General features: G+C 42.1%; 1 protein-coding gene across 1 annotated transcript; it reads right to left on the reverse strand.

The window, feature by feature from the left end:
* Positions 1-1,348: 1,348 nt before the first annotated feature.
* LOC110085303 (kelch-like protein 24) lies at positions 1,349-18,818 on the reverse strand. The gene is made up of 4 exons (XM_020805323.3): positions 12,171-18,818; positions 9,913-9,991; positions 8,934-9,161; positions 1,349-7,211 (listed from the first exon to the last, which is right to left on the reverse strand). Exons 1-4 carry the CDS (start codon positions 12,247-12,249, stop codon positions 5,705-5,707), a joined length of 1,893 nt encoding a protein of 630 aa, XP_020660982.3. The 5' UTR covers positions 12,250-18,818; the 3' UTR covers positions 1,349-5,704.
* Positions 18,819-23,225: the final 4,407 nt, after the last annotated feature.

Raw genomic sequence — 23,225 nt, forward strand, 5'->3', positions numbered from 1 at the left:
AGGAGGGAGTCTATTTGGTGGATCCTTTTTATGTTCTGTTTGTTTTTGCTGGCTGGGGAATCATGTTATATTAAATAGTGGCTTCAAAAATGAAAGTTTCTGAATAATTCATTCAGCATGGCAAGAAGCAACGAAAAGGAAGCATTCAAACTTCTGTTGCCAATCAAAACCTGGCTTGGGATTCTCTGGATTTTAAAGTTTTTCACTTTATATGTGTCACCAGAAAGTGAATAACTTTTTAAAATACCCCCCTTCATTACTCTTTGAAGGCTTCAACATCTTGGTGATGGGGACCAGCTAGTAAAAACAAATGCAATTATTTTCATCGGGTGGCACATACATTTTTAATTGGTTGACATGGCTAAATCATTGACAGAATAGGGAACTAAAACCAGCAGCAATCTTCTAGCGTACATTTGATTGCATACCCTCGTGGTGATGGGATCTCTTCCGGCTGCTGCTGTGCAGGAAGCACATCAAAGCCGACGAGCAAAGAGCAGAAGCTTCAGCTTTTCTGAGTTAAAAGCCGAAACCATGAAACCATCACAACGGGTATTCAATTAAGGTGTTTCGCTTATCAGCATACATACCAATCAGATACCTCCAGGGGATTTTTGCAAGTCTGTTGTTCAGAACAGTTGCACTGCTAGAGTCTCGTTCTTTGGGTCTTTAATAATTGTGCTGTCATTCAAACAAATTCATGTGAGGAAAAAAAAGCCATAGGACTTTTGAGGATTGTTGGGAATGATAGTGCAGGGCTCCTTCTGTATTATAGGCTCAGCTACCATTAGGCAAAGTGAGACAGCTGGCTGAAGTCACAGACAGTGGCAGCAGGATGGAAGTATTTGAGGAAAGAACTCCTCACTCAATTAAGGATGTGGTCACACCAGCAAAATGTTTTCGAGTTACTCCTTGTCAATTTTGACCCTTTTTTGCAGTTCAGATGATGCAAGGCTATTAGCAATTCTTTTGTCCCCCCTCCGTGCTATTTCTGCATCAAATCCAGCCTGCCGAGAGACTACTACTAACTCTGCCCCCAAAAGTGGAATAGTTAAAAACATATGAAGCACTATCACAGGATATATGTCACGTGCCCACAATGCACAACCATACAGAAAGCAGGAGACGTGAAAAAGAAGGGGGGGGGCATTTCTCTATTCTGATCTCAGCCTAACTTTCCTTGAAATCTGAAATAGCGGCTGAGGTCTTCTGGTGTAACCAGAATGGTTGACAATGATTTTTGGATATTAAAGTCTTTCCAGCCCTATCTTATGGCTTACAAAAACTTCTTCAGGATGAAAGGGATCCTAAAAAGCCTCAGAACCTTGGGATTGTGGTGGTGGTCAGTTTTTAATTTTGAAAAAAAAAGTACAAAAGTGAATACAAAAAAATCTCATGTCTGAAGAAGTGGGTTTGTCCATGAAAGCTCCTATTAAAATATAGCAGTGTTTAAGGTGCGACAATGTTGTGTCTTTTGTTTTTGTTTTTGTTTTGCTTTTACCTGACCCACAAAAAAATATGTGTTCTACCTGCTGTCAAGTCATCGCTGACTTCAGGCAGTTCTAAATGGATTTTCAAGATATGCAAGATATTTAAGGAGTGGTTTTACTCACAGTGAGTTTCCATAGCCAGTTGGGAATTTGAACCTATGTCTCCTGATTCCTAGTCCATCATTCTATCCACTACACCACACTGTCTGTGCACAAAGAAATACAGGTGAGTCTAGACCTCTGATCCAGCCGGAGTCATATGTCCTGCTTTACAAAAGATAGTTGTCTACGTGATGGTTGGTCAGGGGTCAGCTATGTGTTTTGATGAACTGAGAGTCATAGTGAGGTCAGAATAAATGATTTTGAATATCAAGTTGCAATTTACTTGCTAGTTCTGGTCTCAGATCATTCAGAATACATTCTCTAAAGAAAAATTCTGAGAGGTTTCCTTTGCACACTATCTTAGAAAAAAGACAGCGAGACATTTGACGAGATATTTTCTTCATTTTCCTTTCATAGAATCATAGAAAAGTGAAGTTGGAAGGGGCCTACAAGGCCATCAAGTCCAACCCCCCTGCTCAGTGCTCACAGTGTCCTAGGTCTGAAGTTTTGTGTCGGATACAAAACAATGCCCAGACTGCCTATAGATAGTCCCCTTTCCAGGAAAGTATTGGAGAATTACCAGCCTCCTGTAGTATGCTCACTGAAATATTTCCCTCTTCCCAATTTCCTCTTTGTATGAAATGAAAGGAGAGTTTTGGAAGACCATTTTCTCACAGGGCAGAATCACTGTCTTGCCACTGTACTAACTGTGGTTTCCCCACAACAGCAGAAAAGGTGGGATACATAACCTCTGCCAGGTGAAGTATACCTTTATAGGGTACACCTGCAACTTCATAATCATCCTTTGCATGTTTTGTTCCAGAGGAGAAGTAGCTCTGATTTCTTTCTGCAACATTATGATTGCAATTTTGTTCAACTGCAGGTCTTTTCAGGGAGCCCTTATTCATAAACATGCTCATCAGTGGCCAACCTTTGCTTCCCAAAGAACATTGCACACAATCAAACATTTTTGGAAATAGTCAACAAAACAAAAAACTCCCATATAATCTGTTTGTTATGCACGTTGACTAAAGCTCTATGAAAGCCTTCCTCATCCTAATTGTCTTTGGGATATTTTGCGCTATAATTCCCATTGCCCCAAGCCACTAAGGCCAATGGTTGTGGATTATGGGATGTGTACTTGACAGCATTTCAAAGGCACAAGGTTGAGAAAGCCTCCTCTATGAAATGTTTTGGTAGGATTTTTTTCTGATGTGAATAGCTTTTACCATAGTGAAAAGCTGTGATATGTGCCTACCAAAGGAAGCAAAGGAAACAAAAATACAGTGAAATCTAGTAGGATAATCTCAAATGTGACTGTTATCTGTGAAACAGGGATATAGAATCTCTCTCCTGTCTCTCCAGATTACCTTGCCTGAAACTTAATAGATTCCCATTCTAGGTAAATTCTGGACCGAATCCTAAAGCAGCGATACAAAGTAGATGGTTCGCACTCTTCCCAAAGAAACCACCATCATATCCTTTGGGGAGCTACAGAAGGTGACTTTGTTCAGACTGTGGGACGATGTGGTTCTCCAGATGTTGTTGGATTTCAGCTTCAGGCAACAGAGCCAAAAGTCAAGATGATGGGAGATCTAGTGCAACATTACCAAAGGGCATTATGTTAGTTAGCTGAATGGGTTTAATGCAGATTTTGGGCATGCCATTGATGCCCATCTAACCCATCAGATGGCCTGGATTCACAGATATAAGGTAGAACATGCAGCCACTATTTTGGACAATGGTTTTCTTTTTCTTTTCTGTACAAGAAACCGCTCCTTCCATGTGATTAGTCAACGGATGAAACCACGCTCAGTTCGACAGGATCTCCACAATATGTAAGCCAATGATTCAAGCTCTAATGGCTAAATGTTGGCAGAGATGCTTGCAAAGAGGGCAGGCAAAGCAAACAATGAAGCCACACAAATATACATTGGCTGCGGGATTACAAAAGCTGGAGTCTAAAAAAAGTCACTTTTTCATATGGTCACCATATGTTGGAGATGAAAAAAGGAACAAAAAGAAAATTTCACTCCCTAATATTATTCATATTACTGTATTTCCTGCTTCAGAGGAGCTTGGACTTTGTGACCTTTGGAATTCCTTTCAGCTCTATATTTATAGAATTATGTGAGTGCATAGTTCTAGTTTCTGGGAACGTAGGTTGAGAACTAAGCTAGGTGCTAGCCTGAGGAAAGGAAGAATTGAGGAAAACGAAAGGAAGAGAAAGAGGAATATAAATTATTAGCTGCTGCTGCTGCTTCTTCTTCACCACATTAAAATTGTTGAGATTGTGATTGCTGTCAAGCTTAAATTTCCAGGAAGAGGTTTTAAACAATGATAAGAAAATTATGATGTCCTTCTTGAAGAATTAATTCTGTATTTGTCTCGGTCTGGATTTTAAAAGTGCTTACTCAGAAATATGTTACATTAATTGGTTCCCCCCCCCCATTAAAAGTGCATAGGAGATTGATATAGCTGAACCTATTTGGAAACAGAGATGGGCAAAGTAATTATTTTGGACTATAACGTCCTTATTTTGACAGTAGTATGGACAGTGGCTATGCTGGCTGAAGGACTCTGGCTGATGAAATCCAAAAAATGAAAAAAAAAATTCTGCTATGAATTTCAACCCTTGTATCAGTGTAGTCCATAGTACTTAAAGAAAACAACATCCAATTGTTGTGAGGACTTGAAAAGGATTTATATTGAGGAGGAGTGGAAGAAAAATATCGGAGATGTTCAGTGGACTGGCACGGCCTTTAAGATAGACAGATAAAAAGCCAAATATGGCAAATAAAGGTAAATAAGGATATTTTCTGGTTTTAATAAAATATTGAATCTGCATCCCTGAAAGAAGACAAAGCATCCTTTACAATGTATTGGCGAAGGCTTTCACGGCCGGGATCTAATGGTTGTTGTGGGTTTTTCGGGCTCTTTGGCCGTGTTCTGAAGGTTGTTCTTCCTAACGTTTTGCCAGTCTCTGTGGCTGGCATCTTCAGAGGATAGCACTCTGTGCTCTGGTCCGTGCTGTCCTCTGAAGATGCCGGCCAGAGACTGGTGAAACGTTAGGAAGAACAACCTTCAGAAACTGGCCAAAGAGCCCAAGAAACCCACAACAAGCATCCTTTACACTTTGTTCTACAGATCAAATGACAGTATATCACTTGTGGGGCATTCTTATGGCATTCCCATAGGTCTGTAGAGGTCCCCCCATCAGTAAAAGCTGATAACCAAAGACAACAGCCATCCCATGAGAATATTAGCAGAAGTACCTCTGATTGGCAAAATGTCATTATTTCTATATTTGTGTAGACTAGCTATTCCATGGCTCCCTTTTCTCCATTTTAACTTGAAAACTCTCATGTAAAAAAAGGGGGGGGGAGTTAGGCAAGACATATGGAGTGGCCCAAGAACACAAAGTCAGCTTTCTGACTGCTTGGTGAGTTCAACCTGCCTTTCCTACACCAGGTGAGTGGTTACTGATTACTCTATGAATGATGGCAAGACTGATAAAATAGTGGTAGGAAAACAGTGCAACAATTGATGGAATTAATTTGTATCATATGCATTTTACATACTAAGGATACCCAGATTTGGAGACAGGGAATACATCTATCCTGGACTCACATTCTCCCCTCTTGCTTTAAATGATCCGAAGGCATCACAAAGTTTCCCTTGCTGACATTCAGCGGGTCAAGAGCCCTGTAGTGCCTCTTTGGGAGGCAGATGTTGAACTGCTTTGACTTGTATAGTGGATGGTCAGGACATAAGTGTAATGAATAAATGCACTAAAGCAATAATTTGCAGCTGAGCTAAGGAGATGGAGATAACGAGTCCAAAATTCAAGCAAAGCCTCAGCTGTTTAATAAGTGTATAGCAGAGATGCAGCTACTTTCTAATCAGTGGAGAGGATTAACAGAGGATGATGCTTATTCATGTACCTTCTCTATCCCATGAAACCCAACGATTTCAAGGATAGCATCCATCAAAGGAATGGGAGTTGGAAGCAGATGGAAGTCTTAGTTTAGGCAAAGTCATAGACTTCTTTCATTGGAAGTCCATTCCTGGAAGCAGAAGCAGAAAGATAATGACTTGGAAGTACTTTCTTATTACTTTCCACCCCAACAGCAGTTAAGGCCACAGCTCTCTCTAATGGAAGAACGCTGCTGTCCTTTTTTCTTGGCATCGTCCACCCCAACCACAGCTGAGGTTGTCGTCATGTCCAACAGAAGGGATCGGATTGGGGTTTTGGGCATCTTAAGGATTGCACAGCTGAATATTTTTGTTTCACAGCTGACGGGGATTTCCTCAAGGCACTGGGTCCAGCTCGTGTCCTCCGGTACCCAGCTGTAGTTTGTGGTGTGTAAATGCTCCTCCTCTTTGCCTGCTATCAGATAAATCTTGCCTTGCCATTCCACGGTACAAGCAAAAGCTAAAGCTACAGGCAACTCCGGTATCATGACTTCCCAGCTCACTCTGCCATTTTCACAGAGGTAAAAGCTCCCTTTGGTGCAGTAAGGAGCCTCCTCTGTAGGCAATGTGTCACGGGATAGAAAATTGCCACGACCCTCTGTGTATCCACCAAAAACATATATCCCAGTACCAAAAGAGACAGCAGCTGCTCCGTAGCAGGAAAACTCCATAGGTATCTCAGTCCACCAGTCGGTACTTGTGTCATAGATCAGGAGGCCCCGATAGGTCCTGGAAGATTTCCCCCCAATGAGGTAAAGCTTATTTCTGAGCACAGTTGAAGCAGGGTACATCAGGGCAAGGGGAAGGTTTGAAATAGGGACCCACGCATTCTCCACCACACTGAAGGCTTCAGCAGAAGAGAGAGGACCTGTGTGATTGCAGCCTCCCAGTGCATATAGCTTCTGGTTGCAGGCTAGGAACGGATGCACTGCCCGAGCTATGGACATGGAAGGGAGCTGCGTCCATTGGCCAGTCAAAGAATTGTACTCATGCAGAGTGTCGACAAAAGTGGTGTTGTCCTTCTGACCTCCGGACAGGTAAAGTCTGCAGTGAACAGCTGTACATCCAGAATAGCTCAGGTACTTCAGAGGTGGCAATTTTTCCCACTTCTCTGCCTGAGGGTCAAAACAGTGCAAGCTGAAATCTGAGTTGCCATCAAATTGGATCCCGTTTTCATCGACTTCCACGCACACAAAGTAGTCATCGTACATGCCCTTTCTGAGCCCCCCACTCTCCTGCAACCTGCCTGTCCCATCCAGCAATTTCCACCTGAGGCGCACATGCTTGTAATAGTCTGCAATGTCTGCCTGGACATCAAGGAGTTCCTCGTGAGTGAGGAGTGGAAAGCGGACATGTCCAAGGAGCTCCCTAAGCAGGGGGAGACGGTCAGAGGTTGCGGACTCCACCCAGTTGCGCACAACCTGGTATACGTCCAATTCTGATGACACCTCCAGGCTATCTGAGGAGATGAGGTCAATTAGAGCCACATATCCCAGACTAAGGAAAGCATCCTGTTTGGAAAGAGGTCCAAAATGTTGCTTGATGTAATCTGAGGATGCCCGGATCAGAACTTGGTAGTTGTATTGATGAGCCAGACCATAAAGGCTGAGACAATTACTCATGGAGATGTTCTTTTCAAGAAACCTAGAGGGAACAACACAGAAAACACAGAATCACTCATTTTAGACCGGGACTACACAGTCAAATACCTCAGGATCTGCTCAAGTTATAAAAGGATGAATTTGAATTTTGTTTACAACTGATCACACAATACAGAGGTCAATTTGAACCAGTCTGGCCCTTTTTGCTCCTGATGCATAGCTTTTTCTTTGCCACCGGAGGCTTCTACTTTTTTCAGTCTGGAATGGTTTGAATGGAATTTTCCCCCTTGTCATCATTGTTTCCTTCTGCAAAAGATTGGGACATGTCTGTGGATGATCTTGTGGTGATGTAAACAGTTGGGGTGTGATGTTTTGGAAATGCAGGAACACCCTTCCCTGCAATCTGTCTCTTGATTGTCCCCATTTTTTTAAATAAACAGATCTACTGTTGATTCATTGTACTGATATATTGATATATTCATTTAGTGCAACATCCTCCCTGAACAAATAATAACAAATATATAATTGAGAACTAGTGCATCCTTCACCAAACCAGTAGAGATATATTTCTTCCAAAGTTTTGATTATGGTGCCCCATCACCCTTCCAAAATAATATTATTTCTTGTTTGGGTAGACGTCCTTGACCTCTCAACAATACAAAGTTCAAAAAATCTTGCCACATTTCAACAAACTTATTCTCTTTTAACAATCCCTTTCAAAACGTTATATTCCATGTCAACTTATCATTCACTCCCGTTTCCCAAACTTCATTATAACATTAAGTAAACTGAGTTCAGAGGGATGTGGTGGCGCTGCAGGTTAAACCACAGAAGCCTCTGTGCTGCGAGGTCTGAAGACCAGCTGTCGTAAGATCGAATCCACGTGACGGAGTGAGCTCCCATCGCTTGTCCCAGCTCCTGGCAACCTAGCAGTTCGAAAGCATGTAAATGCGAGTAGAGAAATAGGTACCACCACAGTGGGAAGGTAACGGCGTTCCGTGTTTAGTCGCGCTGGCCACGTGACCATAGAAACTGTCTATGGACAAACGCTGGCTCTATGGCTTGGAAATGGGGATGAGCACCGCACCCTAGAGTTGGACACAACTGGACTAAATTTCAAGGGGAACCTTTACCTTTACCTAAACTGAGTTATTGGAAAAGACCCTGATGTTGGGAAAGTGTGAAGGCAAGAGGAGAAGGGGATGACACAGGATGAGATGGTTGGACAGTGTCATCGAAGCCACCAACATGAATTTGACCCAACTCCGGGAGGCAGTGGAAGACAGGAGGGCCTGACGTGCTCTGGTCCATGCGGTCACGAAGAGTCGGACAGGACTTAATGACTAAACAACAACAATAACAGCAACAACAAAACTGAGTTCTAAACATCCAGGAAGAGGTCCAGGAGACTCCCTAGCTAGGTCTGCCTTCATTTTTTGGTGGTACAAGCAGGCCCAAGAGGGCTATGGGTGCCTAAAATTGGCTCCCAGACCTGCCTACATTGCTTATCCCCATGGAAAGGTGTATGGAGCTAAGATGCATCGATTTATGTGTAACACTTCGGAAGCAGGGCTTTAGACAAAATAAGAACAGAGATGTATTTGGGTCAGGTATCTGACTAAAGCCACTTTCCCTATTCCAAATTTGGTATTTCCAAATACACTGTTCACGGCATATGTGTGTTCTGCAGTGTTTGATATGCTGAGATTGGGAACTGGAGCTTTGAGCAAAACCTGCAGGCTTCGAAGGGAGTGATTTGCATTACCTTCCTGCTGTTTCTTTTAGGGGATGGATCTGGAGTTTGCTGGCGGCAGCAAAAAGCTCCTGAGCAGTCTCCGGGGTGAATTGCAGCTCCTCCGTGTAGAGATAATCTAGCAGGCTGTGGATTGTAGAGGCAGCCACGTCCGTGAGTTGAATCTCTCCACTTTGGGATTCGTTGCTGGAATTGATGAAGACATCTCTGAAATAGGGGCTGACTGATGCCAACAGCATCCTGTATATACAAACCAGAAAGATTTTTTTTTTAAAAAAGAGGGGGAATCAGATTAGAACATTATCTGTTCAGTGACCTTCTTAAAGGACATCTCTTCAGCTCCTTTTACATGATTGACCATCACTCTAGATGATTTCAGATTTAAGGCTGAGTTGACATCGTTTTGCACAGATTCCACTTCCCCCTCTGGGTATTTTCAGAAGCTAGTGCTGGCTGATCAGTACTCTATCTGTTATTGGCTCTGTCTGTTATTGATGACATTAAGTATAAATCTGATACTTGGCATTAGGTAAAATCCAGGGATGTTGGCAAGTCTTTGGATTTGAGTCCCACATCCGAGAAAGAGAATCCTGCTACTTGAGTCCCCCTGCTACAATTCGGTATTGAGTTAGGCTGTTTTAGACTGCTTTTAGTACAGGAGACCTTCAAAGGTGGCTCATGATTAAAATAATAATAGCCATTTGACATGTAAAACAGCAACCCTGAAAAATTCCCATCTAACATAATATCCTGAACAGCAGATCAAACGAGAAACAACAACCTTCCTTAAGAAGAAGCGGCTTAGAATAGCCGTGTGTCTTTTCAAACCAGTGGGGATTGCCTGTTAAAACCAGTAAACACATGATGTGGGAGATAGCTCCGCGGGGACCATGTTCCAATTTGTTTCTCATGTTCACTGACCTAAGAGATCTTATCAATGGGCACATGAGTATAGAAAGACAGAGGCTACATGGTTTACAGAGTCAGTCACCTATGACAGGGAAAACGCCTTCCTTCAGCACACAAGGTGACATCACAGAGTTGTTGGGTCTGGTACAGATGTTTCAAGCCTAGGAAAATAAAAATAAGGGAAAAAAGAGAGATAATATCTGTTAGTGTCTTTCTTTTTTTCTTGCCCTTCTACGCAGCTAAAAACACAGAGAGAATCATAGCATTGTTGAACTACAAGAGTGCTATGATCTAAAAGCATTAAAGCCATTTCCTAAAATGATTGGTCGTCACCCAATTGTGAAAAGTACACAACGTAGGCAGCAGGCGAGTCCCTCCAGGGAGGGCATTCCTCAGATGATGATGGAGGGGCCACAACTGAAAACATCCGCGACCTCATAGCCACCCACTTCATCTTACCTGACAAGGGTACCACAAAGAAGGTTTCAGGCGTTAGTCAAGTGAGATTGCAGCTGCATTAAGTAATAGATTCCCCTTGACATATCAGAACAATTGGTGGAGCATGATTTACACTCGGAAAGTAATCAAATCGAGTTTATCTATTTAGATAAATGGGAAAGCTTGTTTTTATTATAAGAAATTCATTGTGATGGGAAAAGGAACATGAAACCTAGTTCTAATAAATGATGCTAGAGATACTGGAAGTCATCATGCTTGAGCTGGACTTCAGCAGGGCGACTTGCCTTTGCCTCCTTCCCCGGATAACGCGAGACTTGTGGTCTCATGAGAAGGACATAGGGGGAGAAGGTGGGAATGTTAGGTTATTTAAGGGACATTCCCCTTCTCCCCACCCTCTTCCTTTCCTGGCACCCACCTGCCCGTCCTTTATTCTAGTGTGAGTGTATCTGGTCGCCTATGGGGCCGGATAGGAATTTTTGACCTGCATCCTGACTGGCATTTGATTTTTCACCTATTCCACATTGGAACAGGTGCGCTGGTGTGTTAAGAGGTGGAAAATTGGTCACACTTGCAGGTAGTGAGGATATAACAGGTTTGGTTGGTGACTCCTATTGTAATCTCAGGTAAGACATAGCCCATCTGACCTCCCAGCTCTGTGGATCGTGCGATTACAGTGATTGGGGGGAAGATGCGCTGGAGCCACACCTGGACCAGCAGTCAAGAAGGAGAAGCTGGCTTGAGGCTCGGGGGTGGTCAAATTGGGGCCGGTCGGGTTGTCACTGTCTTTAGAAATGCGAAAACTTGGGGCCAGGGACTCACCCATTTGTTGCTTAAGGGGTCCTTTGAGACTCTGTTCTTAAACCTGATTCTGCATTACGGCAGGCCCTCCTTTGCCGAAGGATGGCAACATTGATTATGTTTAATAAAGTGTGGCCCATGATTAACCCATACTTCTTGTCTAGGGTCTTTATTCCGGGGTTGGGAGGGCAATGGCTGTCCATTCCTTCTCTAAAGCAAAGCTAAGAGATCTTCACTTCAAAGGAAGAGCCAGAAGAGTATGAAAAGAAGGAAGTAACAATAGCATTCCTAAGAGCATTGGTTTAGACAGAAGGAAGAACAGAAGGTGAGAGCTGGTAAAAGATAGGGCACAACCCTGGGGAGGCTCCCCCTCTATTCTTCTCCATGAAAACATGGTGTCTGTAGTGCAATGTATGTTATTGCACCCTTTCACTTCCAACGAATGTGGTGAGGTAGACATGGGAGGCAAAAGTCCGCATAGTCAAAGTTATGGTTTTTCTAGTAGTGATGTATGGAAGTGAGAGCTGGACCATAAAGAAGGCTGACTGCCGAAGAATTGATGCTTTTGAGGAGACTCACTGGAAGGACAGATCCTGAAGCTGAGGCTCCACTTTGGCCATCTCATGAGGAGAGAAGACTCACTGGAAAAGACCCTGATGTTAGGAAAGTATGAAGGCAAGAGGAGAAAGGGACGACAGAGGACAAGATGGTTGGACAGTGTCATCGAAGCTACCAACATGAATTTGACCAGACTCTGGGAGGCAGTGGAAGACAGGAGGGCCTGGCGTGCTCTGGTCCATAGGGTCACGGACACGACTTAATGACTGAACAATGACAAGACATTGGAGAAGACATTGTATGTTGTAAGCCGCCTAGAGTGGTCACAATTGACTAGATAGGCGGGGTATAAATGAAATAATAAATAAATAAATAAATAAATAAATAAATAAATAAATAAATAAATAAATAAATAAATAAATTGTTCCAGGTTACCTGGTCCTAAGCTTACTCCCCACAAAACTCGGTTTCTGACAACAACCTCTCGCAGTTACCATCAGTCCTGTCAATCTTGAGAAGACATACCTTGACATAAATGGGCTTCATGGGACTGGAGTGGTTTGTCTAGGCCATCGTCTTCATCACTGTCTCCCAGGGAATCCATTATTTCAGCCTCTAAAGTAGGCTCAGGAGCCACCTGGAAGTTTCACCATGTTCCCTTACCTGGGGAGCGAGGAATAGAACTAGAACTTCATTCAGTCTAACATAAATCTGAATTTCTGAAAATGATTTGGGGAGCTGGGCAATTGCTGCTAAAAACTGAGAAAAACGTTACCCACATCTTCTAATCTTCTGTGAGAAACTCCACATTCACTGCTGATTTGGGGTTTCTCACAGACATTTTAGTGATGATTTTGACATTCAAGCAAAATACAGTACTTGAATTTTAAAATATGTACTTCAAAATTAAAAACAGGTGTGTCCTGAGTTAAAATATGGCATTTGTTAATTGAATGTACTTTTTTCATGTTTGGGTTCTACAAAATAATCCAATGAGTGAAAAATGCTAGTATTCTCATTCTTAAAAACATTGTTCTATGCAGAAGGCAGATCAACTAAATGAGAGCTATGAAGGATAATCTAGGAAATATCCTTCTATTTTGCCACCTGTTCCTATAGCCTGGGGCAAATAGGGGATAGTCCTCTGGATGGATTGCAATACCCAGCATTCCTAATCATCAGCTGCCCTGACAAGGCCAGAAAAAAGAGGCAAGTATTCTCTGGTACCTCTTAGTGGTCAATTCTGACATTGCATCCTGGAAATATTTATAAAAATACAAAGTGACACACAAAACCCAACATCAAATAATATTTCCCACACTACTATGATTGATAAGGGAATGACATAAAACTTGAACAATTCCTGTTAAAATGCTTTTACAATTTCTTAAATGCCCTTTAAAATAAAAATTTGAAATTAACTACTCAGGTGTTACTCATTTCACCTATGTAAAGTAAGTATTACCTGTTTCACCTAAAAAAGCTACTTTGTAACCACCACTGACATTACTTATTACCCCAAACATAACTCATTACAGGTAACTATTGCTATAAGTCATTACTTCCAGGACCTGCTACCAAGGCTGGATAGCTCTGGTTTAAGTATCTAGATGTTCCATAGCATCCCTTCCAGCAGTGCAGTTCTAAGATGATGATGATAATGTGAGCTTCCTATTAAGTTGTCTCACTGAGGAGTTTGAAGGAGGTAGGTAAGATCTACTACAATATCTCTATTTCGTTTGTTGTGTTTTTAATTATGCCATTCTTTGTAGATTTAGAAAGCTTTCTTTCTTTTCCCAGTTGTCCAACAATGGTAACAATAAAACTATTTTCTCTTTCCTAAGTCAAACTACTTGGAGGATAAAAGCTAAGGGGTTTTTTTGGGGGGGGGGAAGAGATTTGGAAGCAGCATAGTTTTGATACTAGCAACATATTCCTGGGCTGAATGTGTGCTCAGAGGCACCCTTGTTCCTACGTTTCCACCCTACATTTGCTTCTTCATTCAGCATCTTGTACCTTGAATCCCAATACAGAGGATCTCAAGGTACTAGTAGAAAGCAAAGTTTATCCCACAAGCAAGTCCGTTGTCTTCCCACCTCGGTTTCCAGCTTCAGTCCCAAAGATAGGGTTCCATTTATTTCTAGACTTGCATAGTCAGGAGATGAAAGGAAGAGAATTGTTGGCTTTCTCTTAGTTCCAACTGTTCCAACTGCCAATGGGTGGTTCTTAAGGGGGCAGGCACCTCAGGTATATAAAGCTGGATGGATGATCATTACTAGCACAAAAAATTTAGAGAGGTCTTCCTTGGAGTTACAGGTTCGGTGCAATAATTCTGAATTTTAACCCTTCATCATTAAGACATTTTTTTTTTTAATTATAGGGCTTGCAGCAGTAAGAAATAAGAGGATGCTAGCCCTTGAAACTATATAGATAGGCTAGGCTAGTAGGATATCTACTTTCGCATCCTTTGAGAAAACTCTAGAAAGTGTTGACATAAGTTGGAATTGACTTGACAGCACACAGCCGATCCATCCATAGATCTATGAAGCCATTAACTAGATGAAAGCACAGAAGATGTTTTTTTCAGCTAGAGACTGAATTCGCTGTCAGAAAAGTTTGCAAGCAATTAAACACCAGTGGTGGAAGAGATGGGAAAAATGATTTTGAAAACAAAAAACAAACAAACAAAAAAACAAAGACATTTTAACTTAAAGCTGTAACGGCAAGTAATAGGAAAGCTATAGGAGAGTGATTTCAGCCTTTTAGAATCGGGGAAACGAGAATAGGGGAAAATTTGAATAATCTGAACAGTCAGGTTGCTGTTTATTATGGTTGCCCTGACTGCACAAGTAATCGGTTATGATGTACTGTCATGAGGAACAGGCCCAAAATGAGAGGAAAACACTTTCTGGTTCTCCATGGGCACCTATATTTCTATAAATTGTTGCTGTCACCATGGGCCATGAAGTTGAGACTCTGACATGTGGGTGACCTTATGAATAAGTGACCTTCAAAATCATCAACAGCCCTGATAGCTCTTGCAACTTCAAGGCTGTGTGTTCCTGTATCAGGTCAATCCATTTCATATTTGGTCTTCGTTTTTTCCCAGTGGCCTTCAATCGGTCTCCTTCATCTTAATCTCAGTCTTCGAACTGCAGAGCTGGAAGGGAGCTTATGGATCATTATTGTATTTCCCATGTCTTCTCCAGAGGTGTTCAAAGTATAACAGCTCAGTCATTTTTGCTGTTAAGATTAGCCGTGTTTGCTTGTAGAGAGAATTTTAATAAAATAAATGATTTATTTGATGTTTATTTGTTTATTCATTTAGTATCATTTCTCTTATTCCTTTTGAGAAAGGCGGCTCACAACATAATAAATTTACAAAAAAAGGGCCCTTGTTTGTGTGAAAAGCTGTTGCAGAAGAGGGTTTGAGGAGTGGGGAAGTACATAGTGGCGTCAAGGAAGATCTTGACTCCACTATATACTTATATACTCACTTATATATAGTGACATACATCACTATATACCCACCTTTGCAGCCGAGCCCCTCCAACCCTGCTCTTCCTATGGGATTGAACTGTATTTAAACACACACGGAGTGACTACTGTGTTATCTTAGTGTCTGTCTCTTTGCCAGACAGCTTTCTTTTAGTCTGATGCTGGGATGCTGCATGAAAATGGAAGAACATTTCAAAATCGGTGAACTCTGGACATTTCCAGCAACAACAAAGAAACAGTAATTGAACAGCCAAAAAATGGCAACTCATCCTTTTAGGACTGTGACAATTGGCTGAAATGTAAGATGCCACGAGGGCTCCCCATTCTTACCCCATCACCCCTCTAGGCTTTCACTAGTATATACAGTATCTCGAAAACAGTGGAAGAGATGTCCTTTACTTGCCTTTGTATCTCAAGATGTTTAAATGGAATGGGTCACAAAATCTGAACTTTGTGATTGTAAGGCTGCCGGGACTGGGGCTGAGAGATAGCATGGCTCATTGAATCAAGATGCGACCTTTGAATTATAGAGAAATTAGTTCCCTGTGGCTGAAAGTGAACATTGTGGTGTCACAAACACAACACTGCTAATAATGACTGTAGGGGACACTTAAATCAAAACAGAAAGGAGCATGGATGGGGAGCATGAAGCCTGTGAGGAAAAGCAGACTCCCCCACCCCTTCCAATCTCTACTTCTGATTTTAGGTGAATCATATTCATTTCTAGATCATTCTAAAAGAACTATCCAAGATGGATGTCACAGAAGGCAAGGGACTAGAACTGCCCTGCCATGTAATCTAAGCAGAACTTGCAAGTCATAAATTAGAAGTAACATACTTATTTTAAGTATAGTTATCTTTGAGCAACAAGTATAACTAGTAGTTACCCTATTGCTTTATAGGTGTAATGAGTAACGCTAAGTTACTTTTGGAAGTTATTTTTGAAAGGAATTTAAGACATTTGGGCAGGATTTTTTAAAAAGGTTTTATAGCATTTTTTAAAACAATCCAGTATGGCAAGGGATATATTTGGTTTTTTTGTATTTCCAAGGTTCAACATTAGATCTGGCCACTAGAGGGAACTAGACAGTCACCCCGCATATTTTTATGGCTCATTGGTAAGGAAGTCAACACTTCAACAATGGGGAATACAAGGAACTGCTTAATCAGAGTGATGTTAACAATAATGGGCATCTGGCTGCTAAGATATAAAGACTAACACAGTAAATGTCTTTTAAAATGTAATGTTCCAAACTCTGAATATGGCCACTGATTGTAGTTAGAGCAGTATAAACTAGACTGGAACAATTTCTGAGCTTTTTCACCTCAAAGCTGTTTTATTTGGCTATATTTCAAGTGAAATTCTTACAGTATTATGTTTGTCCTTGCCTGCAGAAATGCCTTTTAATGTCATTCACTTCGAACAGGCCCTATTTTTTAGCCTGTCTTGAGCCTACATTAAGGAAATTGACCAAGTGTTTCCTGGGAGTCTGAAGTCTTTATGGGAGGTGCTGTCTTGCTTCCATTAGGGCATCCTCAAAGAACTATACCTCCCACAAAGACATGTAGGCCTTGAAGGCAGTTTCTTTTTTGCATTGTATAGGAAGTAGGCCTGAGACAGCCCGGAAGATAAGGTGAGTGAAATGTAGGTGTCTTTAAGTGTGTGTCGGTGGGAAAGAGCTTCCAGAATTCTGTCTGGGTAATTCTTGGAGGATTCTGGGAGTTTGAATCCGAATTTTAAAAAAAGACATACCCCCTAAAATCTGTAGCAGTTTGCAATATTAGGCAATTGCCCTTTTCCTGGGAGTAAGCCTCAGTGAACTTTGCGGGTGGTACCTTGATGCGCAGGCAGAGTACAGAGCTTCAATGAACGATCGTGAATCCGATAACCACCGTTATTTAATTAGCCTCACAGTATCAGAAGTAAAAGATGTCAAGCCGACTGATGAGAAAGGCGGCGTAGAACGGGGTTGTGATTAGACACGGGAGCTTCGTAGTTGTATCCCAGGGGATACGAATACAGAGCTCTGCACCACAGATGCCATGGTGGGCCATTCCTGCCCCCACCAGAACCACCCCAGTGCACTCGTTGGGCTCCTAACAGCACTCTCGTGTCCTACGGTGGTGGAATTACACCAAACATGGATGTAGCCTCACTGGCGCTTTCCTGCTACTCTTCACGATCAACTGTTCCAGCAAGGAGGCTGGAAGAGAAGTCTCCCTGCTCAGCTGCTGAACGGTCGATCGAGGAGAGAGGCAGGCAGCGTTGGTGGGGCTACGTCCGCCATTGGCATGATGCTGCCGCCATTGGATGCATGTGCTGCAAGGAACCCAGTTCTGAGTTATGGGAATGGACTGGCATGGCACCCGTGGTGTCAAGCTTCATATTTGTATCCCCCAGGATACGAATACAAAGCTCCCATATCTAGTTGGGATCTTCTTTACAAAAAGATTGTGTTGCGTTCCATATTGGATACCAAAGAGAGCTTCATCATCCTTCCCAGAAAACCTGGTTTTTGACTCCCTGGGGCTATTTCTGGGATCTGTTTGGAAGGTTAAGGAGATGAGATTATAATGGAGTGTGGGCTGGAGTTTTTTAAAAATATATATAAATATATATTAAAATAATGGGGTAGGGAAGAATTCAGATTAAGGACACAGTGGTTGTACTCCACACACCTCCGGTAAGTCTTTAATGTACCCACCCAACTTAAACAGCAATTTAAAATTAATGAAACTTCAATAAATTACATTTGGGGGGGGGTTTTCACCAATTGTGAAATAATTTGTTCATCCTTTTTCTAATCGCTTTCCTACCTCTTGGAGAAAGTGGCCAGCTGCAGAGTAGACTGGAAATGAGAGCAAGACTGTAGGAAACTGGAAGGCATGGTCATTTTCCCACCATGCAACCCTGAGTCAAGAGACATCCTAAGCCCTGTGGTATAGCGCTGGTCCAGAAAGAAAGGGAGTCTAGGCTTCAGGCGGAGTTTAAAGCACTCAGAATGATCTGTTCACATTTCAGGACTTTCCATAGCCAATAAATTGGTAGGTCGGGAATAAAGCTGAGCATTAGTTGTCTCACGAGGACTCAAATCAAAGCATCCAAGGAATGGAACGTCCCTTAACCATTTTAATAAGGGTTTTTGTTTCTTACGACCAACGTTTTGTTTACTTCATCCTCTTACTACCCATCTTCTCAGACAAAAATATAGCTTTTAAAGCCAAGATGCTCAGAACAAGACACATGAAATGGGACACACAGTAGCATAGGCCCAAATCCTGTTGCTCAGTGTAGTAAATTGCACTAGAGTAGACCCATTGTATTGGCTGCAATTTGCGTAAGTTCCTCCATTGATTCAAATGGGTCTCTTCTAACTGTGATTTACTTGTATGATAAGTCATGATAGGTTTCTGAATTTTATCTAAACCTTTTTCTCATTGTTTTTATTGTTAATATTTTGTCACTTTGTCAGCCCTCCTGAGTTGTGGCTCTGCTACTAGTTGGGCACGATAAAAATCTAAGTAAATAAGCCACAGTTAGAATAGGCCCATTTGAATTAATACAATTTACAGAAGAATTGACTCACTAAATCCCTATTGATTCAGCGGACCCAGTATGACTTACTACATTAAGCAACAGGATTTTGGCCACAGAAAGAGGAGGACAAGCAAAGCTTGGGAAAAAGTTCATTGGGTTCTCAGTTTGAACAAAGGTACGTGAGGATAGCTGTTGTAGCAAAAGCTGTCTTGGGTCCTTTTGGGGAGAAAGGTAGCATAGAAATATTTTGAATAAATATAATAAATAAACTAAGGAATTGCCAAGGGAGGGACGTGGTGGCGCTGTGGGCTAAAACGCAGAAGCCTGTGCTGCAGGGTCAGAAGACCAAGCAGTCGAAAGATCAAATCCACGCGACGGAGTGAGCGCCCGTCGCCTGTCCCAGCTCCCGCCAACCTAGCAGTTCGAAAGCATGCAAATGCGAGTAGATAAATAGGGACCACTTCGGTGGGAAGGTAAACAGCGTTCCGTGTCTAAATCACACTTGCCATGTGACCACGGAAAGATTGTCTTCGGACAAATGCTGGCTCTATGGCTTGAAGAGCGGGATGAGCGCCGCCCCCTAAAGTCGGACACGACTGGACAAAAATTGTCAAGGGGAACCTTTACCTTTTAAGGAATTGCCAAATTAGTAGGAGATTGACAGCTAAAGCCACAATGAAAGCTAAAAGCTCTCCTGGAAATTTGAACCCCTGAATCATAGGCAGACCTCAGATCAACCTCACCAGATTCTGTTTCTTCCCCACCCACCCAACAAAGCAGCTGCTTCGTGTCCAAGTATGACAAACTTGTGTGTGAGTTGTGTTGCTTACCAGACAGGCCACGTTTCTTGCTTTTTAAAAAGGAAACTGTGCTAAATCTTCATTAAATTTAGGACTTAGCGTGTATGTGAATGTGAGACAGAGGGCTGACTCCAGAATTTTGACCGAATAGGTCAAAATACTACTCTCTCCATCCCCATCCATTAATTTTTTTAATGCCTGTTGTGGGCTGATTTAGAGCAGATTCATGGAAGAGCAAAAATGAGGCAAGGGGCAGAGTGCATGGCTCTTTGGGTGAAAGAGAGAAGGAAGAAAACTGATACGAGTTCTTCCTATACACTGAAGACCCAGAACACTTCTAGAATCAATGGCTTTCCAAGTAACCCCCAATCTTAAGTCACAGCTCTTTGTGTTCCCCATTTGCAGGTCCACCAAACCAGCAAGGGCTGGGTCAGTCCTGAACTTTACAGCAAATATTTAATACAAGCCAGATTGCATGGTGCTTGTGCACCCTTGTTTTTGATTACTTAAACATTTTAAACCAATGGTACTAACATGCCGTCCAAATGAGTTTTCATGTTTTGCCCCAGGAAGGTACTTCCTTGGCATTGTTTCTCTCCAATCTCCTTGTACCTCTTCTTCCATGTAGCTGATTCTGCTTTGCAGCAAGCTGAATATATTTCGCTCTGCTGGTCAGATCAGAAGCTATGGATCAACATACAGGTGGTACACTTGTGGAGGCAATGAACCAGCAAATGGCCATTCATGGCAGCCATGTTGGCTTGATATAATCAAAGGCAGTTGGACCTGAGGCGTAGCATTTTAGAGTTGCTCTGATGTGGCTATCTATGCTTGATTGCTTTCAGAATAAATGATTAAAGAAGGTGAGATGTGTATCAAATATTTTGATACTTCAATACCAGCATATTTTAGATTTTGCATCCAGAAGACCCTTAATTCATGCAAGTAAACATTTGTTCTCCATATTTCTCGCTGTGTCTTTCTAACACAGGGTTGCTTGGTGATTTGATTTCCAATGATACTTACATTTTTTTTACAGGATGTGGAATTTTAAACATTGCAATGGCAGGAGATAGTGTAGATAAATTACTAGCAGCATGACATTAACACCAACACTGATATCTGAGGAAGCGGACTTGTCCACGAAAGCTCACAATAAAATATAGCCATTAGTTTTAAGGTGCCACAATGTTTTTGTCTTCTTTATTTTTTCTTTTGTTTTTGCCTGAAACACTGCTGTTAGTATTAAAACAAATGTCCCCTTTCTATGCTCAAAGCCCTACACATCTGTTATCTCTACAATGCTCACAACAGTGTAGACAAAATATGGACTTTTAGATATCGGTGGGTTGCAAATCCTTTCTGTCCAAGCCAGGACAGACGATTGTGTGGAATTCTGGGAATTGTAATCCAAAAGCATCAGATGGGCTACACTTTTCCTGCTCCTGTTGTTGTTCTGTGCTGTCAAGTCAGGACCAATTTACAGTGACCTTAATAGGGCTTTCAAGGCAAGTGCAGTGGTGCCTCGCTTAACAATTTTAATTGGTGCCAAAAAAATTGCTATGGGAAAACATCGCTAAGCGAAATGCATTTTCCCATAGAGATGCACTGAAAATCGGATAATCCGTTCCAATGGGAATGGATTGCCATCCTTAAGTGAAAATCGCCATAGGAAACATCGCTAAGCGAAACGCGGTTCCCCAATTGAAATGCATTGAAACCTATTCAATGCATTTCAATTGGGGGGATTACAACAAATTCAAAAAGAGTCAGAACAAAGTCAAATTAGTTTAACAAAGGGTTTATTAAGTGCACTTAGGATTCCAAGCATTCTAAACCTTTTAAAAACATTTTTAAACATTTAAAAGACAGCCAACACCAGGCTGTCAAAACCATCGTTAAGCGAAACAGGGGGACCCAAACTGCCATCGCTATGCGAAGCAAGGTCCCAAACATCGCTATGCGAAAATCGCCCATAGGAAACATCATTAAACGGAGTGCAAGATCGCTCTGGAAAACTAATTGTTAAGCGATTACATCGTTAAATGAAGCAATCGCTAAGGGAGGCACCACTGTATTTAAGAAGTTGTTTTACCAGTTCAACAATCCCCAGTGAACTTCCATGGCTGAGCAAAAATTCAAATCCAGGCCTCTTGATTCCTTCATTATTATCGCAGCACTAGTAACTGATCTTCCGCCAACCTCGCGGTTCGAAAGCATGCAAATGCAAGTAAATAAATAGGGACCACCTCAGTGGGAAGGTAACAGCATTCTGTGTCTAAGTTGGTAACAGCGTTCCGTGTAACTGATACATCGACCCAAAGAGCACTTTCAAAGTTAGTGAGATAAGTTTCCATGGCTGAGGGGAGATTGGAACCTAGGCATCATGAGTCCTAGACCATCATCCTATCCACTACACTTCATTGGGTATGTTTCTCACTCCACCCTAACAAACTCTGCAAGGAACACAAACACTATTATCTCCATATGACGGAAGAACTGGGTGGGGCTGAGCCTAAAAGTACAAGAAAGGATGAGAAAACCAGTTTCACTTCCACCACATTAGAATTTGAAAAAAATAATTTGTTCTTTCTGTCCTGAACACAAGGAAAATTGAGCATTCGGGGAATTCTTCAACAATGAGATGGAACAAAATTCTTCTTCATTTCTACTACCCAGATTAAAAAGATACAGCTGTTACTAGTCTCGAGAACCATGTTGCACCTGCTGGACATTCCGGGATTAAAGAGAAGCAGCCTGTAAGAGAAAAAAAGAGGGGGCCACCCTCATTTGGCACTAAAATATTTGAATATTTGAAGAGCCTCATTTTTAAATGCTAGAAATATTGGTACTTCTCTCTGATTTAATAGGGAAATCTGTAACAATTTTAATATCTATACATTGCTTTTGGATGCATTATTTCCAGTCTGTGGGTACAGGAGTTCGAAGACTCTAGAAAGCAGAGCTTATACAGTGGTGCCTCGCAGAACGAGCGCCCCGTAGAGCGATGAATTCGCTCTACGGTGACGCTTTTGCGATCGCTAATGCGATCGCAGAGCGATGGCCCCAATGGGCGAAAATCGCAGAGTGAAGGTTGGTAAGCGGTTCGCTTTGCGACCCGCCGATCAGCTGTTCCGCGGCTTCAAAATGGCCGCCGGAACAGCCGAAAGGGCCGGGTGCAACGTTTTCGCGCGCTTGGTAAGCAAGGGGAGGGCGTGAAAATGCTGCCAGAACAGCCAAAATGAGCACAGTTTTGGCTGCAGTACTGCAGTTTAACCAGTGCACCACAAGGGCCCCCTCCCACAATGATATCTACACTTTCATCTTTGAGGTAAAGAAAATGATGGCACTCCCTTCCCTTCCATGTTTAAAATTTGATACGACTGGTCGTTGAAGCTTTTTTTTTTTTGGTGTTGGGGTGTGTGTGGCAGAGCATTCTGTAGTGAACGTGAATGAAGCAGGTGAACTTCAGACACACAGGAGAAGCTGAAGGGAATGCACTTTTTCCTCCAACATATTACTGCCCCGTCCCAGCATTTTGTTGCTTGAGGCAACTGCCCCACTCTGTCTAATGGTAGGGCCGTCTTATTGGGGAAGACGCAAGTAAATTCGCTCAGAAAGGAAAACATTGAAAATATTGAACCCCCAAATGAATATTTTATGTTTTCTTGACTCAATTCACCCCACTGTTGATGGTGTTCCAGGAGATGTGGGCACCATGATATTGGTGCATAAGAGCAGAGG

This window comes from Pogona vitticeps, chromosome 4 (assembly GCF_051106095.1).
Source record: "Pogona vitticeps strain Pit_001003342236 chromosome 4, PviZW2.1, whole genome shotgun sequence".
Taxonomy (NCBI): Eukaryota; Metazoa; Chordata; class Lepidosauria; order Squamata; family Agamidae; genus Pogona; species Pogona vitticeps.

Coding starts and splice junctions, on each gene's coding strand:
- LOC110085303 (XM_020805323.3), bottom strand. CDS start 12,249: ATGGATTCCCTGGGAGACAGTGATGAAGACGATGGCCTAGACAAACCA. Junction 9,162..9,912: donor AGGCGTTTTCCCTGTCATAG/GTGACTGACTCT, acceptor TTGTATATACAG/GATGCTGTTGGCATCAGTCA. Junction 7,212..8,933: donor CTAAAAGAAACAGCAGGAAG/GTAATGCAAATC, acceptor TGTTCCCTCTAG/GTTTCTTGAAAAGAACATCT.